The following is an 18,762-nucleotide window of genomic DNA, read 5'->3' on the forward strand; positions in this document are numbered from 1 at the left end:
TTCTGGCTGCAGTCTAGTGCCGTTTTTGGTGATGATGTTATGAACATCTGGTGTTGCAGAATGGTCTGAGGCCATGTATCTGAGTGACACTGCTTTTCAATGCAGTCCTCACATCCTCACATGATTTCAGAAGTGGAAATGCTCAAGATCCCTGTGATGAGCTGCTGGGGCAGGGATCATGGAAGAGCTGGTGCTGAGAGGAATGGAAGCTCCAAGTTAAGAACATCAGCACCAGGTCTTTCCAAGGACAGAATGTTGTTTGTTTTTTTTCAGCACAATCAGGGAAATGCTTCTATTTATTAATGATAAGGAAAGCTAAATTCAGCAATCATGATAGTTGTTAATGAAATTGTGTGGATTGGTGAATATGAAGATGCCAGCTACAGCCTCTGGGATTCATTTATTTTTTAACAGTGCATTTCTAGCCCTCATCCAACCTCAGTAATCTAAATGCCTCTCTCATCATCATTTGTACTTTAATAATTCTTAGAAATAGGCAGGTGAGTGTAGACAACTGTCTCCAGAAGCAGCCCAGTGTATCTGAAAGTCCAGCTGGAATATTGGTGTTCTTGGACTGAAAGGGAAAAGCTGGTGGGGAACAAATGGGGAGCCACACTGAGAGGAAAAAAAAACCCACAGATGCTTAAGGGATAATTGCAAATGCATGTCGTAGCAAAATCACACCATCTTAGAGCTCGAGAGCAGTGTGTGTAGGACATGGATGAGGAGTGGTGTGCCAGGAGTGGTGCTGGAGGCACGCAGCTCAGCAAAGGGGCTCTAGGGATGGACTGCTGTGCTCGGGGCAGATCAAGGGCAGCTGCGGCTTCAGTGTACCACTGATGGCTTCTTCTCTCAGGCTCTGATGACTCAAAGGTGAAACTGATGTGGAAGGGAAATTATTTCAGTCTGGGCTTATTTTTATTTCCTTTTAAACTTAAAGATAGAGCCAGATGCTCACGCAGCGAAAGCCATGGACTGAGACTGGTGTTCAGGTCCCTTTCATTAACTTAACCAGGAGCTGAGCATCATCTGCAGCATCTTTATAAAGATGTTATTGTGTATGAAAAGGTTTTTATGCTGTAGAGCTTTAATATTTATGTTTACTTTGAGAAACTGGGATAATTATACATTTTATCTGTTCTTCATATCAAGCTTGTATGTTGCTGGGGATATCACCTATTCTTTGTTTGAGTAACGGATAGTTCCGGCCCCTGACTTTTGCTGGGAGCATTGTGCAGTGAAGGTACGTGGTAATCACACAGAGAAGATGACCGGCTGCCTCTTGTCTTAGCCCTGGTGGCTGTACCAGTATACTTGTGTACCTGAATTGCAGAATTTAGGCTTTTTGAAAACTCTGGTGTACTTTAAAAGTGCTACTTAGGAAAGAACAGTCTTTTTGTCCACTTTCTGAATGCAGTTCCACTGTGGCAGTAACTACATGTTATTTCTTTAACCACCAGTTACCCAAGAATTCCCCTTTTCAGCTTTTTTCAGGTTTTTGAGCTGAGATGAAGCATTATAGGAACAGCTGTTCTGTGTGCTCAAATGACTGCCAGAGCATATTTTGTATGAAAGCATGGAGACATTGCATGTGTAGAAATAAGCTTTCTCCAAATGTTTTTTTCTCACTTACTCATGAACAAGTATCATAACTGTTTTTAGTAATCCAACATTGTATGAAGAAGGCTATTGGCTGTTTGCACATTTAGTGAGGTTTAAAGTGCAGGTGTACTCAGTGTAAATAATAAATGACAAAGTATTAGCATAGTAGAAATAATGGGAAAGTGTCTTCTTACTTTGTCACAAGGCTTTGTCACAATAGTGAGGGTTAGGAGAGAATCTCTATGGTTCTTTTGTAAGTGCAGGATAGTACAGAAGAAGAGACTGGAAGGTGTCATACCAGCACAGTTGTTCCGCAAAAGTTAAAGTTATCAAAGGTCTGTTGACAAAATCTTTGTTTAATCAGAAAAGATCAGTGCTGAAACTGTTCCTTTAATGACCAGGGGACTTTGGTAACATACTGGTCTAGCTCCTTAATGGTGGATTGGCTTTGTTTTCGGGAGAAGTCTGTGTTAAGGTAACCTTAACCATCTGGAGAGACATAAGACCTGAGCAGGCCTTGGCAAAGCTTTCCTTTGTAGCTCCAAGTGTAAAGAACTCAGTGCTTGTCAAAGCTGAAAATATGGCATTCCACTAGGGAAACTTGGGTTTGTGGGGCCAGAACATTTTAGTTGTTTCCTTCTCCTACAGGCTGAAGTAAAAGGGCAAGGAAGTTGTAGGAATTCCCCCTAGAATGTATAAAACACAGCAAACACTCATCTGGAGGCTCCTGGGGGGGAAGGAAAAGTTTAAATATCCAAGTTTTGATGTTTTTACCGGTGTACAGAATACAAATGAACCCAGTTAAACTCTTGGGGTTGAAACAATGCAAAAAACTCACAACCCTGATGCAGATGGAAGAAAAACTCTTACAAAAGCCTGTTACTTGAGAATGGTTTGAAAGTTGAAGAAGGTGATATGCTAAACCTTCTTAATTAAATGAGGGCATCGGTAGATCTAGAGCATGTTAACAATAACAACAAGTCTCCTATGCAGCACAGCTTCCTGTGACAGTGTGCCAACTTGTTCATTGGGAAGCAGAGTTTAGATTGGGGTTTCTTGAGCTGAGGTCCATAATCCATCACAAAGTGACCTTTGGGTCAGCTCTAACAGAAAAGAAACCGTGCAGTATAAAGTGAAATCAAACAAAAATGAGAGAAACATAAAACTTACACTTATTTTGCTCTGGATGTAAGTGCAAATTGCTATGGTCACGTTGCTGTGGAGTGGAAAGGACTGGCTTATGTTGAAGACCAAGGAATTTTAGTGAAGATTACTAAATATAAAGTTCATGAAAACAATTAAAAAACCAAAACAAACAAAAGAACGACCCAATGGTAGGGCAGATTTTATTATTTTCCTTAAGACCTGTTTGGGGATACAGTGTCTGTGGTTCCAGCCATGGTAATTTTTTTTTGTCATGCTTTAGGGAACACTACAGTTAAAAACAAATGCATTGTGATTATTAATTTGTTTTATAATTAAAGGGAAGAACAAAGTACAGAGCCAATTGGTGTACTTCACATATTATTTCCTTTTCTCTCCAGAAAGCTTTTATGGAGGATGATGTATTTTGAGAGTTGATTTGCCTCTGGGAACTCTTCTTTTAATGCATGAAGGCTGAAGCATATCACTTTCAAAAAAATGAACAGAAAGTTGCATCTGTGGGAACTCTAGGATTAAACCTATGACAGCGAGTAGTTTGGTGCGGCAGGTCCAAGTCATTGGCTCAGACCTTCTTGTTTCTTTTTGGGGCTGGAATACCTGGAGTGGAGATTTTGGGTTAGCATTCTCCCAGTGAAGGACTGTTTTTGTACACCAAAGAGAGCTGGAGAACTGGGCTGGGAGCTTCTGCAAGCCAGCTTAGTTTCTGCAGCTGACTTAGCAGGAATTCAGCAAGTTGTGGAGCTGAAGTCTTAACAATCAAGACTATCTCAGAAAATGAAGGGAATATTCCTTTTGTTCGGATGGGTTTTGACTGCAGCTGTAATTAATTCTGAAGTGAAATTTAATTTGGACTGTGTCGAGGAATTCCTGCTTCTGCTTTTTGCCTAAGTAGTTTAGTTTTAAAAGTCATTTGAAACTTGCTTGGAGGACCTTGGATCTAAGATGTTTTGTTCTTTAGCAGTTTTCAGTGAAGGATCTGGTATGTGTCCTATTTTCATCTGGGATAGTTATATGACAGTAGCTGGCGTGGTGCTGTACTTGGAATTAGGATTAAAATGATTTTGTTTTAGTAGATGCTGAGCAGTGCCTCTACTAAGTCAAGGACCTTTCAGCTTCTCATGCTGCTCTGCCAGCGAAGAGGCTGGGGAGAGGCAAATGGATGAGGCCAGGCTCTTAGTGGTGTGTAGTGATAGGACAAGGAGCAATGGCCTGAATCTTGAATGTAGGAAGTTCTAGTCAGACATGCAGAGGAACTTCTTTATGGTAAAGGTGACAGAGTACTGTAACGGCTGCCCAGAGGGGGGTAGCAGAGTCTCCTTCTTATGGAGATGTTCAAAATGTATCTGGATGCCCACCTGTGCCATTAACTCAACTAGTTTTACTCTTTTCTTTTTCCCTGATTCTTTCCCCTTTCCTACTGGAGAATGGAACAAGCAAGCAGATTGGTGGTGCTTAGCTGCCTTCTGGGTTATACCACAGCAGTGGGGAAGTTGATGAAATGCAACCAAATAATTATCTGTGCATGATCATCAGTGATTCATATTTAAAAGTCGTAGGACCACAATGTTACATACCTGAACTGTACTTATACGGTAACACATCTTCTGATGGTATAAAATTGTGGTTGAATGAAAATATGTGAAAACCAACAGCTTAACAAATTTCTTACCTCTGGAAGGAATTTACAAAGGATGCACATCCATCTCATCTCATCTCATGTGCTTATCACACAGAAACGTCAGAGGATTTATAGAATTTTCCCAATAATTAGTTAGTTGAGCTAAAAATAGAAACATGATTTAATAAAGAATAAATTAGCCATCCTCATTTTACAAGCAAGGTACAGAATAAAACCCCCCGGGCTATGTAGGTGTTTAGCTCTTATAGGGAATTGATAATTATCTTGGATGATCTGGGCTTTAGAAACTGTAATTTCTTTACTACCATAAACTGTTCACCCAAAACTGTGATTAAAGGCCTAAGGAATGTGTAGTTAACTCATAAAAATACATACATAAATTCTGCTGATTCATTTCACTGTAAAGCACATCCTTATTTATTATTATAAATGAATCTCAAATGTAGCTCATGCAAAGTCTAAATGAATGCCATTCGTTTTCATTAGGTAGCTCTTTAAAATCGATAATGTTTTCTTTAAGGGAAAGATTTGGCTGTTACTAATTTAAATCTTATTAACTTTTGCCTTTTTTTTTTTCCTTCCTGAGGCTCAATTGGAGCTGCATTTTTCATTTAGATTTGAGGCTGCAGGCTACATGTAATTCCATTTAAAAACACAAGGTAGGCAAGAGTAATGCTGGGTTAACAGGAATTTAGAGAACTGAAATTCCAAATATTTTGCATGAAGCCTACACCTATTATTTAGAAGTAAATGGTCTTCCTGGCACAAACTTTGGAGATGCATGGCTGTTTGAGAAATTCTTTTCTAATTCATGCAAAGATTTCAAAAGCAGGTTGAAAGTCCCTCTTTCCTACACCGTAGTCTTTCGATTTATGTATGTGTATATGCAGTAAAAGTCTGTGAATATCCCCGAGTTGTGACCACAGTCCCCTCTCCTCATGCCTGTGTTTGCATGTCTGATGATCTCAGTCTAGTGGGACAGTGATATCATTCCTCCCATCCTTCAGATGTGTTCTCTGTAGTGCCAGGACTATTTCTGAATATATGCAAATAGAAGCAAAGTAGCGCAGGGAGCTTAATGCTTGCTGAGTGTGTCTTCTACCAGATGGCATCCAGTAGCAAATAGGCTCTTAGTGCTGCTTTTTGTTATCTCAAATTGGTAGCTCATTAATTAGGTTGTATTTGCTCTTCTTTCTTATTAAAGGCTTGCTGATCAATCCCAGGGAAGAGGAAAAAATCCAGTTCTCCAGTTATTTTGAGTATTTTGTAATAAACAACATTAAAAATCACATTGTAAAGATTTGTGCAGCCTTATGCAGGCTAGGGATTCAAAACCTAGGGCAGCTTTTTGGAACAGTGGTTGGCTGGAAGGATTCTGGCACCACGTTATTCACTGCACATCAAAATTAACACATTTTAAGCAGTGATTTTTTTCTTTTTTTTCCCAATTATGTAAAGTCAGATGAGTCTTTAGGGAGATTAAAATGAGATTTATACCAGCTTAGGAGAATTCTTAAAATTGACAACTTGACACAGCAGGATTTCAGATTATCTGAAGTCTGGCATCTTTCTGTGTGCAAAGATTCTATTCAAAGTCATCATGATGGAAATATTTACAATGAAGACATAATAACGTCTTTGACATGTAAATCATTTTAATTGCATTTCTTATGCCATCAACCTCTCCCTGACTTAACATTTATTTCAGAAGTGACACATGAAAAAATATGAATAAGTTTGTGATGCTCTTATTTTTAACAGAAATACATACAGCCATAAGTGCCTTCACATGTGAAGAACTTCTGTTTTTCAGCAGTATCCCTGATGTAGTTTGCACAACATCTGCAAGTCTTTATTTCTGGTTCATGTTACTGATTCTAGATTACACACTTGGTCCCTCTGTTTCCTTCTCCTTCCCCTCCTGAAAAGTGTTTGCTGTAGGGTTATGCTCCATAGAGCATCAGCACCCAGTGCTGTGGGGCACTGAGATGGCAATGGTCGTTGCATGCAAGTTCTGTTTTAATCTTGATGAGATCCAGTTCAAAGTGTACTCTTTCTACACATGGAACGTGCATTGCATTGTCAGAGGCCTTTATGCCATTGTCTGTAGCTCAGTCTCCCTGCGCTGAGGCACTGTATCTCATGTGTGCTTTTTTTGCCACCACCACAGCTCTGGTTTCACGGTCTGAGACTGAAAAGTGCATGTGATCCCATAAAACCTGCTTTGCGCTGAATATAACTGTATTAGGTATGTTATTGCAATGGTGTGAAGCTGCCTGCAAATGTGGTGCTGCAGTATGTTCTTATGTCTGTTGTGATGGGCAAATCTTAGAAGAAGTACGAGTGTGTCATGAAGGTGAACCTAAATATGTGTGAAACATTGCATTATGGAGCTCAGCACTCAGTACAGCTTGCTGCTTCTCCTAGGGAGAGATGTCTGTAACGCAGGTTCATTTTTAAATCATAACTTCCCCTTTCTTTCTTACAGTCAATTATAATATCTCATAAGAAGAATAATTCAGTAGTGCTTGTTTATTTTAAATGGAAACAAAAGTCTGAAGAATGGAGTTTGTTGTTTTAAAATGCCTCATTTTGAGAGCACATTGTAATTTATCAGTTACAGACACCTTTTAGTCAAATAACCCTCTTACAATTGCATTCATAGTTGTTCTATAAAAGCCAATGTTGTTTTGATTTGTAAGTGTTCATTTTATTGAAATGAAATGCAGTGTGTTCTGCTGCCAGGAGAGTTCCCATCTAAATTCTGCTCAGTATGTGGAACTGATATATTGAAATGACAGGAGAAATTACAACCTAGGTTAGAGCATGAGTTGCAACCTTTTCAAGCCATGGTCAACTTGTCATGCAGGTGGAAATGGCAGTCGGCTCACTGCAGCTCAAACTATCTGTGCCAGGTAACAGGAGGAATGGCATAGCAATAGTAGAATGTTTCTAAAGGCAAGTGTGTAGAGACAAAGCAAATGGCCAAATCTTTTTATTAGTTGCAAGTAAATTCCATTGAACTCCAAAACATTAATTTTACCTACTGTTTTTTGCACTTGGTTATATTCTGATGAGTTGACTACAGATTTCTAAGCTAGAAAATCAAGAGATGTTTTTTGTGTAAGAGAGTAGCTCTGCTGTGTTCCTGTGTGCTCCCAGAGATGGGTGTTCATGGGTAAGGCTTCCTAGAATGAGGTGTCCCTGTGAATAATTGCTTAAACCATGCACAAAAATATTATCTGTAGCCAAACCATAGGAGTAACATCCAGTCTTTAGCCCTACTTCAATCTTGTGGTGTGATATATTATCCACAGGCTCTTCTTATAGTCTTATTTTCTTCTTCTGTTGAGCAGTTCTCCTTTGCCATGAGTGAGATGGTAGTAAGAGCCCTTACAGCAGACCTGTTTCACTCCAGGATTCCCCTCTGAAGAGAGCAGAGGAAATGAGTTTAGCCCATTGTATTCAACAAGGAGTCCATCATCTTCCTAACCTGAACTGAACTCAAGAGATTGTGTCCTCAAAGTGCACAACCCAACTCATGCTATCCTCATACTTGAAAAACAGATGAAAACCAAAATAATGTGGTGCATGTACACCAGTGCCTCTCCCTCCTAGGGACCAGGAAATTAACAGAGTTTCATTCTCTTTCATTTTAAATTCTTATTATTCACAGCTCACTCTTACAATTCCCGGCTGGGAATACCAAGCAGTGAATATAGAGTTTCCTCATTGTGTGATTACTTGAGACTGCAACTACCTGATCTGGGATCTAGTTCTCATTTACTTTACCTTCAGTAGCTGTATTCAAAAGGACTAAGGAAAAGAGACTCATCAATTATTGAAATGAATTCAGCTTTGTTCCCAAAGTTTGCGTGATGCTGAAGACTTAAAAACAGAGTGTGTGAAAGTCTCCTTGAGTTAATGTATGTTGCTGGAAAACACTCCCAGAGTCCTGAAAGAGCTCCTGCATGGTCAACAACACTTAAAATAGTAATTGTGTATGCCTTCATGTATAAGGCATATCTCTAGTCTCTTGCTTACTACCTGAAATCTTTAGTATGATAAAATTGTTAAGTGCAGTGTGATATTTTCAGTCTGTCTTACATGTCATTTACCTCAGGCATTATTTTCCCTTTTCTTAGAAAAAGAAAACAAAAATCAGTATCTAATTTGTCTAATGATAGTTCTGTGTACCATCTGGGCAGTGTACCGTCAACCTTATGTAAAGAAGTTCTTCCACGTGTTTGTACGGAATTTCCTGTGTTCAAGTTCCTTTGATAGTTCTTTTGCTAGTGGGGTAAGGATCTTTTGCCAGTTATTTCATGGCTAGTTTTGGGGAGGGGGGGGGAAGGGATGAATTCATCTGTAGATCTCCAAATAAGAAAAGAAGCATAATTACTTGGGTAACATGTTCATTGCAGATCACCAACTTGACTTTAGTCCAGTGGGAGAAAAGACAAAGGATGGCCAGAGGAGTGAGCTTTAGAAATGAACTTTCCCACAACTCATCCAAATGTCTGTGCCTCAGAGCAGGACAGGGCTGCAGCCCACAGGGAAGCGTCTGAGAAGGCACCTCTCAAACCCAGATTTGGGACTTTGTAACATATACAAAAGCATCAAGCTATAAAGTATGAAGTCTTTACTATTTTATGTCCTGGCACTACTGCTGTTGATTTTCAAGGTGCCTCTTACATTGTGGTGGCAGCCATGGAGAATTAAGGCATTACAGTGAATATTTAAAACCAAAGCGGTTTATACATTCCAATTTCTCTATTGTTCACTTCAATACAAACTCTTTAAAAATCTGACAGATATTGAAGTGATTAGGAGATCAAGGTCACCAAATTCTCGTTTCTAGGGTAGATAGGCTGCATTTTATGCAGTTGTTTTAGTGCCTTCCTCCTTTTTTAGCTTGCTAAGAGGAGCAATCTGCTTGAAACAGAGAGCACACAGCTTTGGAAGGGCACTTCACTTCAGGTCCACCTGGCTTTGAAAAGGTAGCAAAGAATCTGATGAAGCTGGATATTTCCTTTCCATCATGAAGTGATGTATGGTTAGACCATGGTTGGACTCGAAGATCTTTAAGGTCTTTTCCAACCTGAGTGATTCTACGATTCTGAGCCCTGACCTCATTAATATGCCCTGGCTCCAGGAAGCTGAGGGTTTTTTCAGGGTCTAACTGGCTTTGGTCTCTTTCTAAAGAATTTTACAGATTGTTGATCTACTACTGTGTTCTGTTGCATTTTGAGTAAAATGTATTTGAGAATAAAATGCTTCTGGCTCCATATGCATATGTAAGTCAGGACAGAGCAACCCGTAGTTATTTGTACCTCTGGCAGTCTATATTTACAGTTTATTTGACCTCAAAACAAATTATGAGTGTTCAGCTGGAATCTTTGACATTTGAGCTGGGTTGTTTAGCTGTGGCCTTATAAGAAAAACTGGTCAGAAAAATGAACACATAAAAATCTTAAAAACCTTGAAGCCTGTGTTACAGATGTAAGCTTTGATCAGAATTTGGAGAAAAAACAGCCAAGTATAAGGATACATAAGTGCATTTTTATTCTTAATTTATAAGCCAGACTTGGATGTTGCTAAATATAATAAAGCTTCTTTGCACTCAAAATAATTTGATATAGGAATTCTTAAACACTTGCACTTCTAAATGCCTTGAAAGTCCAAAACTTTTCACCAGCAAACTTGAATGCTCTAAATCTTGTTAGAAGCCATTCAGAATGTGGAGAGCAGAGGAACTGCAAAGTATTTGTGTGATCCTTTTCTTAGCTGTTGGGCTTTTACACTCCTTGTAAGTCATTGCTATCTGCAGTTGTTTTAAAGCTTGGACTGGAATCTGGTAGGAGAGGAGGCACTGTTAGGGTGGGATGTATCCCAAGCACCAAGGGCATGACCTGAAGTCTTGGAATGAAATCTTCCCCACTGCTTTCTGTCTGGGGAGACAAACACCTCTCCTCTTTCCCCTTCACTTTATTTGTTCTTTTGTCCTCTGATTCTTTTCCTGTAACAGCATGGCAGAGACAAAACACACAGTGGAACCAATTGAGGAAGTGTTGTACAAAGCTGGAGAGAGAAGAGAGACAGACTTGGATGTCATTCTATAGGTTGGATTCTTATTAATTGCTATGGCGGTGTCCTCTGTTCACCTGGTCTGACAGGTCAGCTGAGCTGAGGAAGCTGTACAGGCAAAGATCTGGAGGTGACATCCATGGTTTTGAAGAGCACACAGTGATTAGCCTCAGCAGAAAAGTGTTCTCTGAGCAGCAAATCTTCCCCCAAATGTTGCAATATTGAAAAATGAGTGACAGAGACAGGGGATGGCGATCAGCTTGTGGCTGGCTCAGGCAGCTGACAGCTTAGGGCACAAAGTGTGTTGGGTGGCAGTGGACTTTGTACTGGGCTTAGGTGAGAGACAGGACTTGTAGCGATGAGGGGCTGCAGGATCTGCTAGTGCTGTAGCTGAATAAACAAAGCACAGCCAAAAGGGCAGAGATATGAAACCAGTTGGTATGGTGAGTCTGATCTAATACCCTGACCCTTTGTGAAGATCACATCCGTCCAAAGCCATTAAAAGTCATACCGTGTTTGCTCAAGTGGAGCAAATTCTCTTTCCTTTAGGGTTAAGACTTGAAAATACCCATTTGCCTAAAATTAATGTAACTGACTTCTCCCCTTTGAGAGTCCAGAATTTTCATCCCGATTCAAACTTCCTTCCCCGGGTACGTGCATCATTACTACATGCCTGCAAATTCCAAACGTGATGGATGTCTGTTCCCAGGCTCTGCTGTTCTATGGCTGATATATAAATAAAATATAACTCCAAGGAATGGTTTGTTTGGTTGGTGGATTTTTTTTTTTTTTTGGCTAAATATTTACAGTCACAGACATTTCTTGCTTTGTGGAGCGATAAATTTAATACATTAGCTAACATATTTATTTATTAATTATTTATTTGTAGATGATTTCAATTTAAAATGAGATTTCAGGTAACAAGGTTGGCAAACATGTTTAACAATCCTGTGATATAAATTGCTGTAGGTGGCAGATCCCTACAAAAATTATTACAGGCAGATTCACAATGCAAAAATTATTTATATGACAGCAAGCAGAAAGACAAATTACTCAGAGACTTTGTACATGCTCTTCTGTAATTGCTCATAAATTATTATGGCTCGTGTTAAAATGCATCTAGAATCCCTAGACAATTGGATTTATTCAAAATAAGAATAACAGCAAATAACCAGGATATGTTAGGGTAGGAGATGCAGTGCACACTTGGGGTGACTGCTAAAACAGGAGTACAGTAACTTATTGTCAGCCAACTTAATCTGTGATTTATTTTATGAATCTGAAACCTTCCTTTTCAGTTCACTATTTCCTCAGGTTGCTGTAGCCTGGACAGAGATCTGGGACGGTCCTGGATCATAACTGGGGTTTGCCTGCTGTGACTGAGTGCTGCAGGGCTCTCCTGCACCCACACAGGGCTCTCATGTAGCACAGCACTTTCACATGCTACAAAATAGGGTTGCATTCAGTCAGTGTTCTGCCAGGGATGTGGGACAGACAGACAGACAGGCAGATCTTACTTCCTCAGGAAGCCAGGCTAGAAATGGGATGTTGTTTCCCATATCATCTCAATGCTCTGAAATTTAGAGCATATTTCAAAGAATTGTCTTAACTGAACTTGTCTGAAATACACTCACAATGGAGAGGATTTGATCTGAATGAGCTCTCAATCAGGCATTTGTTAAGGATCAGCTAATTATTAGGCAGCAGAGGAAAGATATGTATATGTTTTTTTTATACAGTGTCTCTAATGCCATCGCTTTTGTCTTCTTAACACCCTAATTACTTTACATATTGAGATCCAGCCCAGCCAAAATGACAGCAAACTTTGTTCTTGATAATGGAGCGCTAAACTCCACCTAAGCAGCTTCAGTCATTTGTAATGACAGCCAGGAGAATGCTCCAAATTAATCTGACAATGCACATGCTCCAGTGACTGACAGCACGGCGACAGGAAACATTCTGACTACCATGTGAGTGCAGGGAGCCTGACCTAGATTTAAGCCTCTACAGCTTCATAAGAGGGAACATTCCTGACTGTACTTAACAGGAGAAAGAGAGTAAGGGGAAAAAGTTGTCACCTGTTTGATTAGTCTTTCTGCAAAAATTAAGATTTCATTAGGGAGCTCTGTGAGACCTCCCCCTCCCCTTTGCAAATGTCATCAGCCCTGTAATGAATGGTGGCTGTGTTCCCAACAAGCCATGCTCTCCCTAATTAGCACCTTGCAGGAGCACCTTGCTGATGCCACCGTCTGCTGGTTGTGCTGCGCCCGTTGCTCAGGGCTGGCCTGCATGCCATATTCTTCCTGTTGGCCATCCTTAAAGGGAAGAGGCCCTGCTGTAAATCTCCCTTTCTTCCATTTTTCCTTTTGGGATTCAGGTTCTGACTGCTGTGTCCAAGTCCATGAGTGCCCCCAAGGGTTGGCAGGATCCTGACCCAGCCTCGCAGTGCTGGGACAGCCAGCAGTGGTTTCACAGACTCCAGTGTCCCAGCTTGTGTGGCCATTCCTACATCTTTCATCTGTTCCAGTGTTGTAACACAGCTGTAATAGTTCATCAGTTGTGATTTTGAAGATAAAGGAATAGCAAAGTTCTTGGTGGATAGAAGAAATTCTCAAGTGAGAGTGGAGGCTGAGGGAGATGAAGGGCGGTTAATGCTTCTTTGAGCTGTGCTTGTCAAAACACATCATCTGGTGTGGCTGTGGGGGAAATTTTATGGGAAACAGCAGCATTTTCAGCCTCTAAAGCTTGATTTCCATACTAGGTCAGAACCTAACTGCGTAACTCTTTGTAACTGTGGCTCTGCTTTGTGATAATGGAAAACCAGCACGTTTCTGCTTGACCTGAAGGCTTTCTGCATGTACCTGGATGTCAGTTATTCTTTACCATGGTTTAACTTTGCTGAGCCAGCACAGGTTTGAAAGCCTTAGATGACATTTACAGGATTAGATTGACAGAAGATTGACAGAATTAATTAGATTGCTGGAATTAGTTTGGATCTGAATTCCAGTTCTGGGCATCCCTTTTCATTTGAGCTTAGGTGTTTTACTTAGAGTGTTGTGACTTTGCTGAACTACAGGGGAAGGAAAGTGTTTAAGAGTGTGTGCATGTCCTGGAGAATGCAGATGAGAAATCTGGATTGCTCAGCAATTCCTTTTACATTCCTTACTGGGAGAATGAAGCTGTAAACTCTGCAATCCTTTTTAACTGTAAGCTTGCACCTGCCTAAAGAGAAAGACTTAAAAAAAAAAAACTAACAACAGCAGCAAAACAGCACAGAGCTTCTTTGAGCAAGTTCTGTATTGAGACCAATTACATGCAAATGCCCTTAAAGCCACCTATATATATAAAATCATATAGTCATGATGTCAGAGCATTGCTTAACTGTGAAAGTGAACTGGGGTGAGTTGGGGGATTTAGATTCCTTTTCCGACTCTGCTACTGGCTGCTTGTGTTTATGAAGTCTTAAGAAGTCAGCTGGCATAAGCAGGAGCTACCTGTGTATGCCTTTGCCTGTGACTACTCTTGGAACACCAAGCATCCAGTTCTGAGTCTTGGGTTCCTGTTCCTCTTGTCCTGAGCTGTGTTCGTTGGTTTTACCAAGATGTCGTGTGGAAGTTTATATATAAGAAATGTATGAACAGATTTAAAACAGTGTTCAGCTGCATGATTCCTGTGGCCACACTACAGTTAAAGCTGATACAAAGTTATGGGGAAAGTCAAATCTCTCATTTACCATGGCTGGTTTTGAAGGATTTAGGAGAAGACTGAAAAAAAGGTAAACATAATTTGTAGGTAGGAAAGGAAATGAAGTACTGGATCTGGTATTCCACCATATGTACATATTTTGGCTTGGTACATTTGTTTAGGAAATAAATAAAGTCACATAAAGAGTGAAAGCTATTGGAGATGTTTGTGAAATTATATCTATATGAAGAGTATTAGATTTAGATTTGTAGAACTGATACTCTAAATGCAGAAGATACAACTTCAAGCATGTGAGGTTTAAGCTGTCAAATAGCTGCATCGAGGATAAAGATGTTTTCAGTTCCATGTAGCTGGATATGATCAATAACTTCTGCAAAATATATATGTGATCAAGTGTATCGATCTGAGGCAATGTGTTGGCCTGCTGCTGGTCTGCCTTGCAGTCTTTTTGTTTGGTTATGTTCTTGATTGAGATTTCCTGGTATTCTAGGAATAAAAAAGATGGAATTAAAAAGTCTTTGATATGTAATCTAAAACTACATGTTGGTATGTATATATGTGCTAGGATTATATTGTAACCAAGATGATTTAGAAGTAATGAGGGGAAATACAGGGAAAATTAATCTTTTGGCTGACACTGTCATTTTTAAACTGAAGTACCAAATCTGTGATAGCCAAGTTTCAAAAGCTTTTGCTGAACAAAACATCAGAAGATCCCTTTCTGTAATTGTACAATCCCTATGTCAGCTTGGTGGCGTTGGCAGCATGTTTTAGTTGTATCCTGTAGCATGTTGTAGCTGTGTCCTCTTGGATATATTACTATCTAGTTTGAGTAGACTGTAGGAAAAAGAAAAGGCTAAGTGGAACTGCCTTAGAAAAGAATAATGGTTGCATCTTTTATTTTTAATGTAACATAACTAGCAGAGATGAATGGAAATGTTAGAATCGGATACCAACATACTTTTCCTCTGACAAAGAATTACTGAATTGAAAAGTGTTTTATCTGAGCAAGCAGTTGAAGTGAAAACAGTTGGTTTATTTATTAAAGAATTAGTGAAAATAGATGAAGGAAATGATATTCTAAAGCAACTAAGTTGAGCAGGCCTAATGTGCTATAATAATAATAATAAGAATCTGCTCTTATAGCCTGCATATTTTATGTTTACATGCAACTAATAAAAAACATACAAAACCATTTAATATCTAATAGCTGACACAGGTTTATCACTCTGCTATGAAACAAAGATTATTTTCTTTTGATTAGTTGTGTTGCATTTCATAGGCTGCCTCTCGCTACATTGAAAAATATATCTGTATCTAATATTTCTTTATTATTGTTTTGCTTTCAGTTGATGGTTGCATTGACTGGTCAGTGGATCTCAAGACATACATGGCTTTGGCAGGTGAACCAGTCCGAGTGAAATGTGCCCTTTTCTACAGCTATATCAGAACTAATTATAGCATGGCCCAAAGCACAGGTCTTAGGCTTATGTGGTACAAAAACAAAGGAGACTTAGAAGAACCCATTATATTTTCTGAAGTTAGAATGAGCAAGGATGAAGATTCAATATGGTTTCACTCGGTTGACGTGCAAGACAGTGGTTTCTACACATGCGTTCTAAGGTGAGTATTGTGTTCAAGTATGACTAAGAATGTATAGATTATCTTGTTTAAATGTTTTCTTTAGTTTTCATGATTAAGATACCCATGCAGTTAATATATACTCATTATTTTTCTTCTCTTAATTGTATTTGTCACATAATGCTGTCTTAAAATTAGTTTCCCTAGTAATTATAGCTACCTCTTTCAAGAGCTATAATTAAGCATTTGCAAATTCACATTTTGCCATAAGCCTTCATAACTAGATAGTTCTTAAATCATTAAGTATTTTGATCAAATAATCTTCAAATCCTCCCAAGTGACAAGTCTTAAATGAGTTTTCAAATTTGGTAGTTTTGTGACTTCTTTTTACCCTTTACTTATAACTTTAAAAAGTTATTCAAGAGTTTAGACACAGGTTATGTGGTTTGGATGAGATTGGGCCATTAGAGGTTTGATTTCTGTCTGGCTCTGAGGCAATATTTACTTTCAAATGCATTTAAGATTTTTAATAAATTGAAGCTGACCTCATTTGGTAAGGTGCTGAAATGCATGCTTCAAGTATTTTGGAGCTCGTGATTTCCATCATGTTCATGCCAATACCGGCTCTATGCCTGAAATGAGAGGATAAAAATTAAAACTCTTTAGGAATGAATGCATAAACACCCCTTAAGTGATCAGTTTTGAATTAAAAAGAGCTTACAGATACTTCTTATGTATGTTTCAGTGTTTAAGCTCTTTGGTTGTAGAAAATGAAGCTTCAACCTTATCTGCTGCTCCAAGCTGAAATTATGTGCAGGTTTGATGAATTTAATTTGAAATATTTGCACATAAATAACAACACTGTTCAGAGCCCAGAAGCTGCTCTCTCCATCTCTGCTATGTGCTCCTGCCTCGCCTCAACCTGCCTCAGTCTTTTCTGATCCTCAGTAACGGTACTAAAATCAAAGCTTGCACTGTGGTGCATGGTATGTAATGGGAACCAGTGTCCCATTTGGTTGTCAGATGCATCTGCCAAGCTTACTATTAAGTCTGTGTTGTAGCTTTTGGACTTTATTATTCTCTTATTAGCATCTCCATCACAGGTCTGGGGCCACATGAACTCCGTGGTTTTGAAATGCTGCAGAAAGATAGTGATTTATGTGTTTCAAGAGAGCTGTACTTTTTTCATAAGATGTAGCTGTTGTGATAATCAAGTTACTAGTTTAATGCTCCTGGAAATGTTTATGCAAATCCTATGTGAACAAGGAAGAATTGATCTTGAATCAAATTCTGGGACCTACTTTTATCTAGGAAATTTCAAAACCCTTTACTCATTTACATGACAAAGTACTTCTGGTAACAAATGGGCGACTTCTTAAATAATTCATGCCTTCTTGTTTTCAGATAAAAACTGTATGAAAACTGTATGGCCTGCTTCTTGGGAGGCATTGTACAGCAATAATATCTTCCCTGTCTGTTATGTATTTTTCTTGTTTGTGCTGGAACTTTCTTATATAATTTCAGATTTATTTTTTTTTTTTGCCTTTTTCAGATTTATGTGGGAGTGCAGAATATTATATGTAGTGATTACATATAAAAGACTATATTTCTTCCTTGAATTAACTTATTTTTCTTTGAAAAATTGGATAACATGCCCTTGCTGTTATTGTTTATAAAATTATAGGTGGCTTAAAATAGCTGAGGAAACAGCAGTAGTAATTTACTTTAATTTCACTAAAATTAGGTTAGATGTAGTGTTCTGAAATAGGATTACGTGTCTGCAGTAGATGACTGTGGCATTAACTGTGTAATTTCAGCATTATCGATCTATTTATATATTTTTTAGCAGATGTTTGCATTTTAGTTGTTAACCACAATCAGCTGCATTGTGAGCATGTGAGGGTCACTGGTGAGAACTGGATGTATTAATGGCCTCAAGTTGCACCGGGGAAGGTTCAGGTTGGATAATTAAGAAAAACTTTCCTAGAAGAGCAGTCAGACACTAGAATGTGCTACCAATGGAGATGGTGGAGTCACTGTCCCTGGAGGTATTAAAAAAGTGCTTACACGTTGTACTAAGGGACGTGGTTTAGTGGGGACATACTGGTGGTAGGTGAATGGTGGGACTAGATGAACTTAGAGGTTTTTTCCAACCTTAGTAATTCTATGGTTTTAAGGGATCCTAATTCTGCAAGGAGTTTAAATGAGTATTGACTTCATCTTTGTTAGCTATCCCACATAAATGACATGAAAACGCTTTGGTAACAGGTAACTTTTTTTGTGCCAAATCTGGGATGTTATAGCAAGGTCGACATTGAAAATGGCTTCTGGCTGATGGATGAATGTGTGTTTCATTAGAGTTTCCAGACAGATGCTGGGACATTTGTGTTGTAACTTTAGTGTACAGTCTGGAAATTCTGCTTTTTGGAATTCTCTTTGCTGTGCAGGCCCTGAATACACTATTTATCATCCAGTGTCTTTCCATGGAACTTTCAGGTAAACCTGTCAGCATTTCTGCTGCTGAGGTTGCTTTTCTGGGATTTTCACATCAACACTCTGGATCCTCACTGTATGTAGGAGGTAGAGTGCTGTGGTCACCAGCCTGGCTGATAGAGCCTCCATGTGCTGCAGTGTGCAGAGTATGACTGAGGGTTCCTTGCGTACCTCTGAGGAAATAAGCCTGCAGGTCTTTAAATGCCTGCATTTGATGCCAGAGAACTGCCAACAAATCAAGTTAGGAAATGTGTGTCCTTTCCCCTTACTTAATCCCTACCTGTAGAGTTCTTAATGGAGAGCAGCACTGCTATGGACGTGCGCAGAAGAATCAAGCCTTCATTGAGCCGTTGGTGAAATATTGAGATAGTCCTTTCTGAGCAGAAATAAAATTGACTGAAAGTAGACTTTAAGCCTTCAGGTTCTGAATGTCTGTGGAGCGCATGACCAGCAAATCAAAACCAGATTTAGGCAGCCTGGAGATGCTGTCA

General features: G+C 39.2%; 1 protein-coding gene across 5 annotated transcripts in view; it reads left to right on the top strand.

Annotated features, from left to right (window-relative positions):
* The window catches only part of IL1RAPL2 (interleukin 1 receptor accessory protein like 2), a 298,053-nt gene that overhangs the window by 128,753 nt on the left and 150,538 nt on the right, over window positions 1-18,762 (top strand). For all 5 annotated transcript variants that reach the window (XM_015860827.3, XM_032444395.2, XM_032444394.2 and 2 more), the window contains exon 3: window positions 15,547-15,820. In XM_015860827.3, coding sequence (XP_015716313.2) covers window positions 15,547-15,820 — 274 coding nt within the window. The remainder of the gene's footprint in view (window positions 1-15,546; window positions 15,821-18,762) is intronic.

Source organism: Coturnix japonica, chromosome 4 (assembly GCF_054131305.1).
Source record: "Coturnix japonica strain WE chromosome 4, WE-NBRP24, whole genome shotgun sequence".
In the NCBI taxonomy this organism is placed as follows: Eukaryota; Metazoa; Chordata; class Aves; order Galliformes; family Phasianidae; genus Coturnix; species Coturnix japonica.